Source organism: Coregonus lavaretus, assembly GCF_964263955.1.
Source record: "Coregonus lavaretus genome assembly, chromosome: 30".
NCBI lineage: Eukaryota > Metazoa > Chordata > Actinopteri > Salmoniformes > Salmonidae > Coregonus > Coregonus lavaretus.
Genome location: NC_140017.1, coordinates 20,379,321 through 20,394,456, shown reverse-complemented (window position 1 = coordinate 20,394,456; position 15,136 = coordinate 20,379,321). Strand labels below are relative to the sequence as shown.

General features: G+C 45.9%; 1 protein-coding gene across 1 annotated transcript in view; it reads right to left on the bottom strand.

Moving 5' to 3' along the window:
• Positions 1-876: 876 nt before the first annotated feature.
• Positions 877-15,136, bottom strand: part of LOC311106017 (unconventional myosin-VIIa-like) — a 34,357-nt gene continuing 20,097 nt past the window's right edge. Inside the window, exons 24-48 of the mRNA XM_084148286.1 lie at positions 14,752-14,928; positions 12,392-12,481; positions 12,002-12,129; positions 11,785-11,911; positions 11,478-11,597; positions 11,099-11,272; positions 10,681-10,908; positions 9,958-10,125; positions 9,495-9,612; positions 8,972-9,098; positions 8,386-8,555; positions 8,114-8,301; positions 7,862-7,989; positions 7,515-7,672; positions 7,116-7,269; positions 6,806-6,961; positions 4,861-4,966; positions 4,463-4,576; positions 4,094-4,181; positions 3,788-3,894; positions 3,316-3,501; positions 2,978-3,094; positions 2,712-2,795; positions 2,431-2,550; positions 877-2,291 (exon numbers count right to left, since the gene is read on the bottom strand). Of these exons, the coding sequence (XP_084004412.1) occupies positions 2,199-2,291; positions 2,431-2,550; positions 2,712-2,795; positions 2,978-3,094; positions 3,316-3,501; positions 3,788-3,894; positions 4,094-4,181; positions 4,463-4,576; positions 4,861-4,966; positions 6,806-6,961; positions 7,116-7,269; positions 7,515-7,672; positions 7,862-7,989; positions 8,114-8,301; positions 8,386-8,555; positions 8,972-9,098; positions 9,495-9,612; positions 9,958-10,125; positions 10,681-10,908; positions 11,099-11,272; positions 11,478-11,597; positions 11,785-11,911; positions 12,002-12,129; positions 12,392-12,481; positions 14,752-14,928 (3,426 nt within the window). The 3' untranslated portion in view covers positions 877-2,198. The remainder of the gene's footprint in view (positions 2,292-2,430; positions 2,551-2,711; positions 2,796-2,977; positions 3,095-3,315; positions 3,502-3,787; positions 3,895-4,093; positions 4,182-4,462; positions 4,577-4,860; positions 4,967-6,805; positions 6,962-7,115; positions 7,270-7,514; positions 7,673-7,861; positions 7,990-8,113; positions 8,302-8,385; positions 8,556-8,971; positions 9,099-9,494; positions 9,613-9,957; positions 10,126-10,680; positions 10,909-11,098; positions 11,273-11,477; positions 11,598-11,784; positions 11,912-12,001; positions 12,130-12,391; positions 12,482-14,751; positions 14,929-15,136) is intronic.

Below are 15,136 nucleotides of genomic sequence, written 5' to 3'. Positions count from 1 at the left end.
GACCGCTAGGCTATACAAATACCATGCTATCATGAATCGAAACCTATATTTGGTCCCAACAATGATTCAAAGGTATCAAACACTCTGAATGTAATTGTTGTTAAATAGCGAAAGGCTACATAGTATTTCTTGTCGTTTTCTGTATAACAGGACGACCATTTTGTTTTAATGTATATGAGCCTTCTCTATGTTATTATTTTACTGTAACTATTTTCTGACTGTAAATGGTATTACCTGATATAAAACATCTTTAAAGGATTGAGTTGGTTGGTGTTTGTATTCATTAATTAACCCATTTGATTCCATGTCCACAGTATAACGCTACTTCTGTTACTCCAGTTGAACAAAAATACATCGGCCCACTGTCTCCATCCAATCATCTTTATTGTTTTTACAAAAACAGACACCCTGGCCGGGATTCAATCTGAGCGCTCTAATAAACAATGCGGCTTTTAAAGGCTATGTTAACTCATTCACGGAGATCGTATTCAAGGTAACTACTGCAGATGTCGGCTCAATTGGAAATTCCCTTTAAATGTCAAGCGCACTACAGTACGGTTTCTGATTTAATCCTGGCCCTCATTGGGGGTGCAGAGGAGGGGCGGGGCAAGGACAACTAGACTAACGGCATCTCTGACAGTAGCTCCACCGTCATCATGTCTTCTATCAGGACAGTGGAGCAACACAGCTGCTGTAGTAATGTTGTAGTAATATCACCCAGACAGACCGGGAACACTGTGCATCCTAAATGGCACCCTATTCCCTAAATAGTGCAATACTTTTGCCCAGAGCCTTATTTTTGACCAGGGCCCATAGGGCTCTGGTTAAAAGTAGTGCACTATATAGGGAATAGGGTGCCATTTGAGACACATCCACAGTGTTGTAAACCATACGTTGAGCTGATTAGTGGAAATTCACCCAGAACTCTGTGTTGTTAATGTAAACTAGCGCCTGTAGAATATAGACTGATTCCTCATACAAACCATATTTTCACTACATGGACAGATCCTTTACACAATGTAAATATAAAATAAGTACCAAAAATCTTAAACAAAAACAAACAAATTCAACAGCAGACAGACAGGTTAGTTAGTTGTGGAGAGAAGGAGGTGTTTGTAGTGGTGTCAAGCTCCTCTGTGCAGAACAGGAGAAACAGACAGTAACATCAGCATCCTGCCTGAACAACACACTACTAACACACAGGGTGCGTCCCAAATGACACCCTATTCCCTTTATAGTGCACTACTTTTGACCAGGGAACTATATAGGGAATAGGGTACCATTGGGACGCAGGGTATAGAACTCTTCATGCAGAACTCAGAATCATCCATGGATCAGTTCTTTTCCAGCTGAGTTAGGTCTAGACCTGGTTCTAGTAAGGATTGTAGGGAACTTTGCAACCCTAGTTCTAGTTAGTATGACAAAGGCCATTGGTGAGTTAAACACTAGTCTCATAGAGCTACAGTACATAGATCTGCCAAATACCAACAGATAATGATCCTTTCTGGTCAAACACTAACGCTCTATGTTAAAACTCCACAGCAGGCAAGTCCACCTGAGGCTTACAGCACAGACAGACAGACCTCTGAGCTAAAGCCTAATTATACCATACGCAAGTAGGAAACACAAGAACATAATTGGCGATCTTGCGTTGTTGTGTTGAGTTACAACTTCCGAGGCTGCTGGTTTGCATATTTTTGCTACTCAAGTATTTTACTCAGTAAGTTCACTTAATTCTTATTTTCAGTAACTATTTAATTGTCTAGTTAAAGTACCCAATCGCATGGCTTTCCATTCATTCTGTCCATCCAATTGGTTAATAACAAGTCTCCTTGGTAACAGACTGCCAACTCTTCAGTCTGAACACAATGTTCAAAAACACTAATTTAACTGTTTGTGTGTGTGTTTACAACCTTCGTGTTTGTAGTGTGTGTGTGTACAGTGTCTTTGGGAGGATAAAGGGGCGGGGCTTAGAGGTAGTCATCCTCAATAGAGGGCTCGTCATCAGGATCGTTGCTATGGTTGTTGCTAGAGACATTGCTAAGGTCGTTGCTATGTGCATAGCTGGAGGCGGTGCTAGAGGAGGGGCTCTGGCTCATCCTCCACACCTGGTTAGAGAAGCTCTGCCCCCAGCTGCAGGGCTGGCAAACAGGGCGCAGTATTCTAATTAGCTCTGCAGCTTCCTGCCAATAGGAAGTTCACTTGCTGTGGCCCCTCCCAGTTCTCTGTTTACTCATGGTGGTCAACATCTGGCTGATGTAGGAAGTCAGGAGGTCATCCATCTTATAGCCCTGAAAACACACACACACACAAATCTGTTTTCATCATGTGCGTGCGCGCGTGTGTGTGTGTGTGTGTGTGTGTGTGTGTGTGTGTGTGTGTACGTGAGGGCGCGCGTGTGTTTTTTACGTGTGTGTGTGTGTGTCTCACCAGTGAGGTCTCACACAGCAGCTTGCTGCCCCTGACCAGGTTGCCGATGGTGATGTGGAAGTAGGTGTTACCACTGCTCCAGTTGGAGATCTTAGTGAACGGGTGGGTGGTCAGGATGTCCTGTAGTACACACACACACACACATCAGTGAAATACCAGGTAACACGTTCACACACATACACCTAGAGAAAGAGATGAGACGTCATGTAACACACACACAGGAAATGTACCCTTGGAAATTAATAAAGGACCTATCTACACACACACACATACATACACACCTTGGTCTTTGGGTCTATGAGGCTGACTCCATGCTTGTTGATGGCAATTAGGAGGATCTCTGGGAAGTTGGGCGCTGTGGTTTGCTGAACAGAGAGAATATCGCACTGACTGAGAAGAGGTACACAATACTGGAAAGACCGACCGACAGACAGACAGACAGACCGGCAGGCAGGCAGACATCCCAGACAGACAGACATCCCAGACAGAGACAGTAACGTGACCCCAAGGTGAGATTGAGAATGACATCACTGAACGGCGTGGTTACCTTGACTTCGAAGAAGGCGGATCCGAACGTGGCCCATTTGAAGATGATCTTCAGGAACTGGAGTTTGGCCTCCTCCCTGGACTTACCAGCCTGTTTATTGAAATACGCTACTACAGACTACACACACATACACATACACACATATATGTATGCATGTATGCAAAGTTAAACAGACACACAGCCATACACCAAAAAACAGAGAAAAAAAACAATAAAACAGTTGATTAGGTCACAGATACAGATGAATGCAGTAGTCAATCATGAGAAAGACAGCCATTAAGGACATAGCCAGGGCAGCCAATCAGAGCCCAGGAGAGGAGGGAGAAGTCTTGTCTCACCCGTTTCCAGTCATCTGGGGAGAGCTGGCGAATCAGGTCCTGTGGCACCAGCTCCCGCAGGATCTTGGGTATTGAGGGGAAGTGAGACTTGTCGTCTTCGTACTTCACCCTGTAGATCAACGCTCCCAGCTGGAACACCTCGTCACGACTACACTTATGGTAACCACGGAGATACTTGGGCAGCTCCTAGGTAACCGGAGGGCAAAAGTGACCAGTTAATAGTGAACAATAGTCCTGGATTCTATCAGAGGCGCCAAGTGCATTGCACTACAGACAATGTGTATTTTAAAATACATTTCCCCGATATTCCTGGAGAATGCATTCATGGTAAACGCTGTAGGTGTTGGCTCAAGCCATAACAACGAACAACGCACCTTTGATTGAATCCCAGTCTTAGTATATGAACATTGTCAGGCTTTGAATCTTTTAAGTTTACTCAGTACAAGCGGAACCAGTTCCATTACACACACACCTGGTAGTAGTGGAAGATGGAGTCAGCGAAGGAGTCTTTACCAGGAACAGTGTTGGTCCACAGCTTCTTCATGAAGAACACCTGGTAGGTCAAAGACGGTATGATACCTACACACACACACACACACACACACACACACACACACACACACACACACACACACGTTAAAGGGATTAAAGGTATAGTTCATGTTAAAGGGTTAGTTCATGTTAAAGGGATAGTTCATGTTAAATGGATAGTTCATGTTAAAGGGATAGTTCATATTAAAAGGACAGTTCAATCTAAATCCTAGTTTTTATGGAATACCATCTTTAGAGGGCCGAGCCGTCTTGATCCAGTCTGTGAGGTGTCTGACAAAGTCAAAGAAGAAATCGCCCTCTGGTACACTGATCACCTACAAGACACACACACACACACACACACACACACACACACACACACACACACACAAAAAAGAGTTGGGGCATGTTCGAGAACATCAAATCTGTGATATATTGTGGGTAAATTGTGATTGCCTGATTGATCTACAAATAATAATTAGTAGTTATTTATGATCCTAGGTGATTTGTAGATCAATCAGTCGGCTGTCGCCTGCAAAATCTGCTGTAATGACGAACAAGTCGTTAGTGTGCGTGTGTGTGTGTGCGTGTGTGCGTGTGGGTGTGTGGCTATCACCTTGTCGGAGATCTTTACGAACAGGCTGAATCCTTCAGGTAATTTGAGCAGCAGGCGAGCAGAGATTGCCAGACAGAAGTCTTTAGCCTTGGTGCTGGACTCCACCTCAAATGCCTGTCAATTACACACACCAGCCAATCACAGCACAGTAAACACCTGTCAATCACACACACCAGCCAATCACAGCACAGTTAACACCTGTCAATCACACACACCAGCCAATGACAGCACAGTAAACAGCTGTCATTCACGAAGAGCAGCCAATCACATCACAGTAAATGCCTGTCAATAACAACCAGAAATAGAGTTAGAAAGATAGTTTGTGTGTGTCAGTGTGTGCGTATATGTGTGTTCATGTGTGTGTGTGTGCGTGCGTGCGTGCGTGCGTGTGTGTGTACCTCATCAGTATTGTCAGGGAAGTAGACCTTGTGGAAGATCTGGGTGGTCTTATGTTGGATGGCCTCTACCTCCACCAGGTGGGGAGGGTACTTCCTCGAGCCATTCCTGTCGCCACAACAACACCAACAATAACAATAACAACAACAATAATAATAACAACAACAATAACAGCAACATCAACAAGGTAACGAGATGAAGAGGAGTGTATCATTAACAGAGTGTGTCTGTTGATATGTGAGATGGGTGAGTGTATGTGAGTATGTGCGTGTGCACGTGTGTTTGCGCCCACGTACAGTTGAAGTCGGAAGTTTACATACACTTAGGTTGGAGTCATTAAAACCTGTTTTTCAACCACTCCACACATTTTTTGTTAACAAACTATAGTTTTGGCAAGTCGGTTAGGACATCTACTTTGTGCATGACACAAGTAATTTTTCCAACAATTGTTTACAGACAGATTTTTTCACTTATAATTCACTGTATCACAATTCCAGTGGGTCAGAAGTTTACATACACTAAGTTGACTGTGCCTTTAAACAGCTTGGAAAATTCCAGAAAATGATGTCATGACTTTAGAAGCTTATGATAGGCTAATTGACATCATTTGAGTCAATTGGAGGTGTACCTGTGGATGTATTTCAAGGCCTACCTTCAAACTCAGTGCCTCTTTGCTTGACATCATGGGGAAATAAAAAAAAATCAGCCAAGACCTCAGAAAAATAATTGTAGACCTCCATAAGTCTGGTTCATCCTTGGGAGCCATTTCCAAACGCCTGAAGGTACCACGTTCATCTGTACAAACAATAGTACGCAAATATAAACACCATGGGACCACGCAGCCGTCATACCGCTCAGGAAGGAGACGCATTCTGTCTCCTAGAGATGAACGTACTTTGGTGCGAAAAGTGCAAATCAATCCCAGAACAACAGCAAAGGACCTTATGAAGATGCTGGAGGAAACAGGTACAAAGGTATCTATATCCACAGTAAAACGAGTCCTATATCGACATAACCTGAAAGGCCACTCAGCAAGGAAGAAGCCACTGCTCCAAAACCGCCATAAAAAAGCCAGACTACGGTTTGCAACTGCACATGAGGACAAAGATCGTACTTTTTGGAGAAATGTCCTCTGGTCTGATTAAACAGAAATAGAACTGTTTGGCCATAATGACCATCGTTATGTTTTGAGGAAAAAGGGGGTTGCTTGCTAGCCAAAGAACACCATCCCAACTGTGCAGCACGGGGTGGCAGCATCATGTTGTGGGGGTGCTTTGCTGCAGGAGGGACTGGTGCACTTCACAAAATAGATGGCATCATGAGGAAGGAAAATTATGTGTATATATTGAAGCAACATCTCAAGACATCAGTCAGGAAGTTAAAGCTTGGTCGCAAATGGGTCTTCCAAATGGACAATGACCCCAAGCATACTTCCAAAGTTGTGGCAAAATGGCTTAAGGACAACAAAGTCAAGGTATTGGAGTGGCCATCACAAAGCCCTGACCTCAATCCTATAGAAAATATGTAGGCAGAACTGAAAAAGCGTGTGCGAGCAAGGAGGCCTACAAACCTGACTCAGTTACACCAGCTCTGTCAGGAGGAATGGGCCAAAATTCACCCAACTTATTGTGGGAAGCTTGTGGAAGGCTACCCGAAACGTTTGACCCAAGTTAAACAATTTAAAGTCAATGCTACCAAATACTAATTGAGTGTATGTAAACTTCTGACCCACTGGGAATGTGATGAAATAAATAAAAGCTGAAATAAATCATTCTCTCTACTATTATTCTGACATTTCACATTCTTAAAATAAAGTGGTGATCCTAACTGACCTAAGACAGGGAATTTTTACTAGGATTAAATGTCAGGAATTGTGAAAGTTTAAATGTATATGGCTAAGGTGTATGTAAACATCCGGCTTCAACTGTATGTGTGAGTGTGTGTTACCGTAGGGCCTTCTGTAGTCGTGTCATACAGTCCTGAGCCAGAGGGTGATGTTTCTTGGACTGAAGGAAGCGTTGGACATGAGACAGCAGCATGTTACTGGGAGGGAACAGACCTGTACACAGCCACAGCAACTCCCAGCCCTTCTCCTCACTGTACCTACACACACATACATACACACACACACACACACACACACACATACACACACACACACACACACACACACTCTGTGGTCAGGACACAAACCAACAGAGCGGAATCTGCAAGAAGTTTCCTGTGTGTGTGTGTGTGTGTGTGTGTGTGTTCTTACTTGACGTGGTTGTCTGTGAGTTGTTTGAGTATCTGACAGAAGATCTCATCTTTTAGAGGTTCGGCTTTCAGGGCTCCTTCAAAGATCTGGTCTGTCAGCTCGTTGACCGAACGCGTTCGCTTAGATGGGTAATCCCCCATATACTTCATCATAGGTGGCACGGTCAAGGAGTTAACATATCACACAAATGTCACAGGTGGGATCTGAACCCTCGTCTCCTGGGAAACCAACATCTTAACCATTAGGCAAAGAGGAAATTCCATATCTGGGCCAAGGGTGATTTTAAGTTGCAGGCAGATTTACCTCATCACAAGATCGTAAGTCTGAAACACAAACACGCAGACACACACGCACACACACTACAGACTGTGTTGTTAGCAAGTAGCCAGTAAAGGATATCTATGAAGGCCATACAGGCGTCCTGTGACAGGTCTTCATGGCTGAGGACCTTTTTCAGTAGGGGCTGTTTGATAGGCTCTCTGGTGCAGCTCCACATTGAGGCCTTCCCTCTGTTCTTAGTTATCATCACCCTGCTCAGAGTGTGTTTGGGAGGAGGTCTAGGGTGAGGGAGGAATGGAGAGAGAGAGCGAGAGAGAGAAGGGGGAGGAGAAAGAGAGGTGTAGTGACAGGAATAGAGAACGTGACATTTTCCTCAGACAGAAAACCCACACAGTTACAAACACTGCAACATGTATTGTGTGTGTGCCTGCATGCATGCGTACGTGCGTGTGTCTGTGTGTGTCTACCTGAAGTGGTCGTAGCTGAACTCTTCCAGTGTGTAAGGTTTAACCCTCTCCTCTCCAGTCTCCGGCAGAACCAGCTGAGACAAACGCACCGTCTCCTGTCTCTGGTCTGGTGTCATGGTAACCAACGCCTAGAGAGAGAGAGAGAGAGATGAGAGAGAGGATTGAGGATCACACAGATAGAGCCATTACAGTGTAGGCTGTGTGTGTGTGTGTGTGTGTGTGTGTGTGTGTGTGTTTGTGTATGTGTCTCACCACTACGTCAGCCTGAGGTCTGGTAACAGTGGGCAGGACGTAGACGGCGTCAGCAGGGAAATCTCCTTTTTGATTGGTCCGTTCATTGACCCCGTGGGCCCAGCCTGAGGTCATGACCTGCTGACCTGTCTCCTGGTCCAATAGGATCAGGTCTCCCTTTTGGAACGACAGGAATGTTTCCTCCCCAACTGGAGGGGAAAAGGTACAGTTTGTGTGTGTATGTGTGTGTGTGTGTGTGTGTGTGTGTGTGTGTGTGTGTGTACTCTACTCACCAGGGTTAGTGTTGTCCTGCAGAGCCACCACGTACTTGGACCGGTTCCTCAGGCCCTCTAGGAACGTTACCACAAGGTCTCTGATGTCCTCAGAGTTGGTCGACGTGAACGTAAACTCATCGCCCTTCATGGTCGCCAACGTAAAGCTCTGCACCTGCAGCTTACCACCTCTATCGACACACAGAAGAATGCTCAAAGAATTGCTTATGCGCGGTGCGGTGTAGCTAGCTAGCAGTCTCAGAAGAAGGGAGAGAGAGACATGAATACAGTTGTTAGCTCGGAAGATCGAGCCCATATCTATTCCCTAACAGTTCAGCTAACCATGGGGGGTTGAGGTGTCCACCAACAAAACAACAAAACAGGGTGGCTAGCCCAAGTAAGGAGGATGGCTAACTAACTATACAAATTAAAAATAATATTATTACAGGCAACATAGTAAGTAGGCTTCTTGAAATTAGTAGCTCAGGAGAAAATATGATAGAAGAAAAGAACAGAAAACAAAAGAAAAATAAACAGAGTCGTCGTTATGTTTATGGTCGAGAGGGCAACAGTGTTAAGGTGGACTCCAAATCCCATCATGCCTCACCTGCAGCTGGAGACTGCAGTGATCTCTGGGAAAGAGAGTTCTAGCAGCACCTGCTCCTGTTCGTCTACAAAGTACACCCCTGTCCAGTTCACCGCCACAATGACATCATTCTTAGGCAGACTTGGACCTGTATGGTGGAGAGAGGGGCGGGATCAGAGTATGGACACGTGACTAGGGCTGTGTCCCGATTCTCCGTCCTTCTCCCGAAGTGTGCACTTTCACACTCCCTGTCATGGATTTAACAATGGTGGAAACTCCCTACAGCGAATGAGTACACCAATCCAATGCTTCTAAATCCATGACGGGTAGGGTGCAAGTGCACACTTTGTGAGGAGTGAGGAAATTAGGACTAAGCCTAGATCACATGTATACCTAGATGCCAGGAACAACCCCCTGCAAGTCAATATTTATTCCTCAGAGATATGACGAGGTACAGCACCAAACAGACTGACTGACAGGTACTAAAGAAGGTAGTTGGTCGAGCAGGTACAGCAGGTACGTTACAGCAGGTAGAGTAACGTACCTGAGAACTTGAAGGCCTCATAGAAGCGTGAGAAGAGGAGCGGCCATTTGTAGCGAGCAAAGTCCACCACTTCCTCCTTCACCTTCTGGGGGTCAAACCTCTGCTGGGTGTAGATGCCCTGGGGCGGAGAGGAGAGGGGGGGACGCACAGTTAGGTTGTCCCAAATGGCCTCCTATTCCCTATATAGTGCAATACCTTTGACCAGGTTCCATAGAGCTCTGGTCAAAAGTAGTGCCCTATGTAGGAAATATGGTGCCATTTGGGACACACACATAGTGACTTACAATCAGTGTATTCAAAAAACTAGGTAAGACAATCACATATTACGATCAAAATAATTGAAAGTAAAACATTCTTCTAAAAGGTTTGGTAGTTTATTAGATCAAACATCAGAACCAGTGACATCCAGAGAGAGCCAGTCCCTAGAAGGGAGCCGGGCCAACCGTTCCCCAGCCAGGAGCACCTTTTTGTGGGCAGCCATGATGACGTGGGCCCATTTCTCCATGCTCCGGGAGGAGCTGACCTCTCGGTCGGGGATGTAGGATGGGATCAGGCTCAGCAGACGCTCTGTCAGGATCTCAGAACCATAGTCCACATAATACTGCTGACTGGCTAACTCTGCTAGGTCATCCTGGAGAGAGAGAGGCAGAGAGAGAGAGAGAGGCAGAGAGAGAGAGAGAAAAAGAGAGAGAGAGAAAAGAGAGAGAGAGAGAGAGAGAGAGAGAGAGAGAGAGAGAGATAGAGAGAGGTTAGAGGTGGAGAGGTTAGAGCTAGGGTCAGAACCGTAGTCAACAAAGTACTGCTGACTGGCTAGCTCTGCCAAGTCACTCTAGAGAGAGAGACAGAGGTTAGGGTCAGGATCTTAGATCCGTAGTCCACATAGTACTGCTGACTGGCTAACTCTGCCAAGTCATCGTATAGACAGAGAGAGGAAGAGAGAGAGAGAGATGTTTCCCTTGTTTATTTTCCTTTTGTTTATTGTCTATTCAATTTGCTCTGGCAATGTAAACATATGTTTCTCATGCCAATAAAGCCCTTTGACTTAAATTGAGAGAGAGAGAGAGAGAGAGAGAGAGAGAGAGAGACAGAGAGGTTAGGGTTAGTGTCTGACTCATAGACTCAGAGGACCATAAAAACAGTGCCACCTTGTAACTGAGAGGTAATTTGGTTTAAGTGTAAAACTCACCCTGTCACAGCGGTACTCTCCAAACTTTACCCCCCGTACAGTCTGTTGGTAGATGAGGTTGGTGGCCACAGCATCGTCTGCAGGGTTGTGCCAGGGCGTGAATATCTCCTTCCTGTAGAACAGTCTCCAGGGGGCGTTCCTCTCCTGGGCACCCTGCTCCTTGGCATACTGCTCACACTGGGACACCGCGTCCATCACATGGTCCTTACCACTGCCTAAGGAGGAGACCTAGAGGTACACACACACAGCTCACACTGGAATACTGCACATGCATGGTGTGTGTGTGTGCGTGTGCCTGTGTACCTGTGTGTGTGTGTGTGTGTGTGTGTGTGTGTGTGTGTGTGTGTGTGTGTGTGTGTGTGTGCGCGCGTGTGTTTGTGTGCGTGCATCTGTGTGTGTGTGCGTGGTTGTGTATTACCTTGTCAAACAGAGCGATGTAGAGAGAGAATCCAAAGCGGTCTCTGAGGCTGATCTTGTCTGCCAGGGCGTTCCACAGCTCCATGGCAGTAGTAGCTGAGTCTGTCAACAACGTCTTAGTGGTCCCATCCATAAAGGTTACTGGCAACATGATGGGCTTCTTAGACTTAGTGGCCTGGGAGAGAAGAAAGAGGAGGACATTGGGGGAGAGAGAGGGGGAGGAGGAGAGAGAAGGAGGACAGAGGGAGGGGGTGGGGAGAGGAAAGAGGGAGGGGGTCGAAGAAGAGAGGTGGAGAGAGGAGAAGAGAGAAAAAGAGAGGTAAGGGATATGTGTGTGTGTGTGTGTGTGTGTGTGTGTGTGTGTGTGTGTGTGTGGGTACCTGTAGCTCCAGCCAGGATGGGGGTTGTGTCCTGGTACCGTTAACAAACGTGCGTCTGAGTCTCTCCTCGCAGTAAGGGGCGTAGCCAGGAGGACCGCCATGGATGTAGTTACGCAAGTACTGGAGGAGACAGGATGTGATGCATTTATAGAGGAAGTGATGTAATTATAGTGAAAGTATAGAGTCTAACAATGGCTACGTCCCAAATGGCTCTGTGGGCCCTGGTCAAAAGTAGTGGACTATAAAGGGAATAGGGTGTAATTTGGGACATTTGGGACGTAAGCAGAGAGTCTATAGTCTGACTGACCTTGACAAACTTCTCAGAGGGAGCGAAGCAGCCGACACACAGAGAGATGAGGATCCAGCCGCGGGCGTGACTGCTCTTAGACGGGTTCTGGTTCAACTGCTTACAGATCTGGCAGTAGATTTCATCCCTACAGAGTACACACACAGGACAGGTCAGAGTGTGTTTGCGATCATGTTTGTGCGTGTGGGTGTGTGTATGCGTGTGTGGGTGTGTCTACCTCAGGGCAGGTCGAAGTATTCCGTTGCCGATGATGAAGTGGAGTTTCTCCAGGTTAGAGGTGGGCCGGTCCTCCAACATGCTGTTGCCATGGAGACTGATCTCTCCGTCGTTCAGGCGCTTGGTCACCTGATAGAAAACACATCATCAACACTGGACATTCTATCCAATCTACCTACTATCTGGGTCCCAAATGGCACCCTATTCCTATATAGTGCACTACTTTTTACCATGTAGCATAGGGCTCTGGTCAAAAGTAATTTACTATATAGGGAATAGGGTGCCATTTGGGATGCAGACAAAGTACCTAGGCGCTAAGGGCCATTTCATCACTTCTAGAATGCTTTAAACTCTAACACCACCTCCTCCTCCTCCTCCTCCTCTCTCTTACCTCCTCAGTTATCTTGGACTTCTTCTTCAGGGTGAGGGACACTAGTTTGTGTCGGACACTGTTCTTCTTGTTGCTGTCTGAATGGGGGTTCTGTAGGGGAGGGGTTACAGCAGGACACAGCTTATAAATCAGCTAGGAAACGTCTTCTAGGAAGCCCTACTGTACTATACTACCCAGAGCAACACTACAGGTGTATCAGACCATGAGGGTTTAACTCAGCTATAATCTCATTAGGTTCGATGATAACTGAGTGTTACTATCGATTACTCCCCCCTCTTCTTCTTTTAGTCATTTAGCAGATGCTCTTATTCAGAGTGACTTACAGTTAGTGCATTCACAGTCATAGTAAGTACATTTTTCCTCACAGCACAGCAAAACATTTCCTCTAACCTCCTCCTGCAGGGCCTGTAGTTCTCTCTCTCTCCCCTCCCTCCCTCCCCTCACCTCTTCCTCCTCCTGCAGGGCCTGTAGTTCTCTCTCTCTCCCCTCCCTCCCCTCCCCTCCCTCCCTCCCTCCCCTCACCTCTTCCTCCCCCTGCAGGGCCTGTAGTTCTCTCTCTCTCCCCTCCCTCCCTCCCTCCTCTCACCTCTTCCTCCCCCGGCAGGGCCTGTAGTTCAATTCAATTCAAAGGGCTTTATTGGCATGGGAAACATACAGTTGAAGTCGGAAGTTCACATACACTTAGGTTGGAGTCATTAAAACTCGTTTTTCAACCACTCCACACATTTTTCCAACAATTGTTTACAGACAGATTATTTCACTTATAATTCACTGTATCACAATTCTAGTGGGTCAGAAGTTTACATACACTAAGTTGACTGTGCCTTTAAACAGCTTGGAAAATTCCAGAAAATGATGTCATGGCTTTAGAAGCTTCTGATAGGCTAATAGACATCATTTGAGTCAATTGGAGGTGTACCTGTGGATGTATTTCAAGGCCTACCTTCAAACTCAGTGCCTCTTTGCTTGACATCATGGGAAAATCTAAAGAAATCAGCCAAGACAAAAAAAAAATTGTAGACCTCCACAAGTCTGGTTCATCCTTGGGAGCAATTTCCAAACGCCTGAAGGTACCACGTTCATCTGTACAAACAATAGTACACAATTATAAACACCATGGGACCACGCAGCCATCATACCGCTCAGGAAGGAGACGCGTTCTGTCTCCTAGAGATGAACGTACTTTGGTGCGAAAAGTGCAAATCAATCCCAGAACAACAGCAAAGGACCTTGTGAAGATGCTGGAGGAAACAGGTACAAAAGTATCTCTATCCACAGTAAAACAAGTCCTATATCGACATAACCTGAAAGGCCGCTCAGCAAGGAAGAATCCACTGCTCCAAAACCACCATAAAAAAGCCAGATTACGGTTTGCAACTGCACATGGGGACAAAGATCGTACTTTTTGGAGAAATGTCCTCTGGTCTGATGAAACAAAAATAGAACTGTTTGGCTATAATGACCATCGTTATGTTTGGAGGAAAAAGGGGGTCTTGCAAGCCGAAGAACACCATCTCAACCGTGAAGCACGGGGGTGGCAGCATCATGCTGTGGGGGTGCTTTGCTGCAGGTGGGACTGGTGCACTTCACAAAATAGATGGCATCATGAGGAAGGAAAATGTTGTGGATATATTGAAGCAACATCTCAAGACATCAGTCAGGAAGTTAAAGCTTGGTCGCAAATGGGTCTTCCAAATGGACAATGACCCCAAGCATACTTCCAAAGTTGTGGCAAAATGGCTTAAGGACAACAAAGTCAAGGTATTGGAGTGGCCATCACAAAGCCCTGACCTCAATCCTATAGAAAATGTGTGGGCAGAACTGAAAAAGTGTGTGCGAGCAAGGAGGCCTACAAAATTGACTCAGTTACACCAGCTCTGCCAGGAGGAATGGGCCAAAATTCACCCAACTTATTGTGTAAAGCTTGTGGAAGGCTACCCGACACGTTTGACCCAAGTTAAACAATTTAAAGGCAATGGTACAAAATACTAATTGAGTGTATGTAAACTTCTGACCCACTGGGAATGTGATTTAAGAAATAAAAGCTGAAATAAATCATTCTCTCTACTATTATTCTGACATTTCACATTCTTAAAATAAAGTGGTGATCCTAACTGACCTAAAACAGGGAATTTTTACTGGGATTAAATGTCAGGAATTGTGAAAAACTGAGTTTAAATGTATTTGGCTAAGGTGTATGTAAACCTCCGACTTCAACTGTATGTTTACTTTGCCAAAGCACATGGAATAGACAATAAACAAAAGTTATCTCCCCTCCCTCCCTCCCTCCCTCCCTCCCTCCCCCCCCCCCCCCCCTGCAGGGCCTGTAGTTCTCTCTCTCCCCTCCCCCCTCCTATCACCTCTCCCTCCCCCTGCAGGGCCTGTAGTTCTCTCTTGTAGGTTTTTTTGCCCAGCGTCTCGTAGATCTTGGTCATCACAGGGATCTTCTCCGAGCCGTCGGTGATGGCCGTGTGGTACTTGGGCTCCGGGAGATCTCCCATGAACCTCAGCACCGTAATCCACACCGCCAACGCCGCCTGGGGGGAGAGAAACCAACAGTGTTAGGGTTGCAAACTTTGCGTTACTTTCCCAAATTTCCCTGGTTTTCTATAAATCCTGGTCTGGATTTCCTGCTTATTCCCTCCTGATTCCAGGAATCTTCCAATCTGGATTCCTGGACAACCGGGGAATGTAGGGAAAAGTTACTGGAATTTTGCAACCCTAAACAGTGTTGTTGCTGTGATT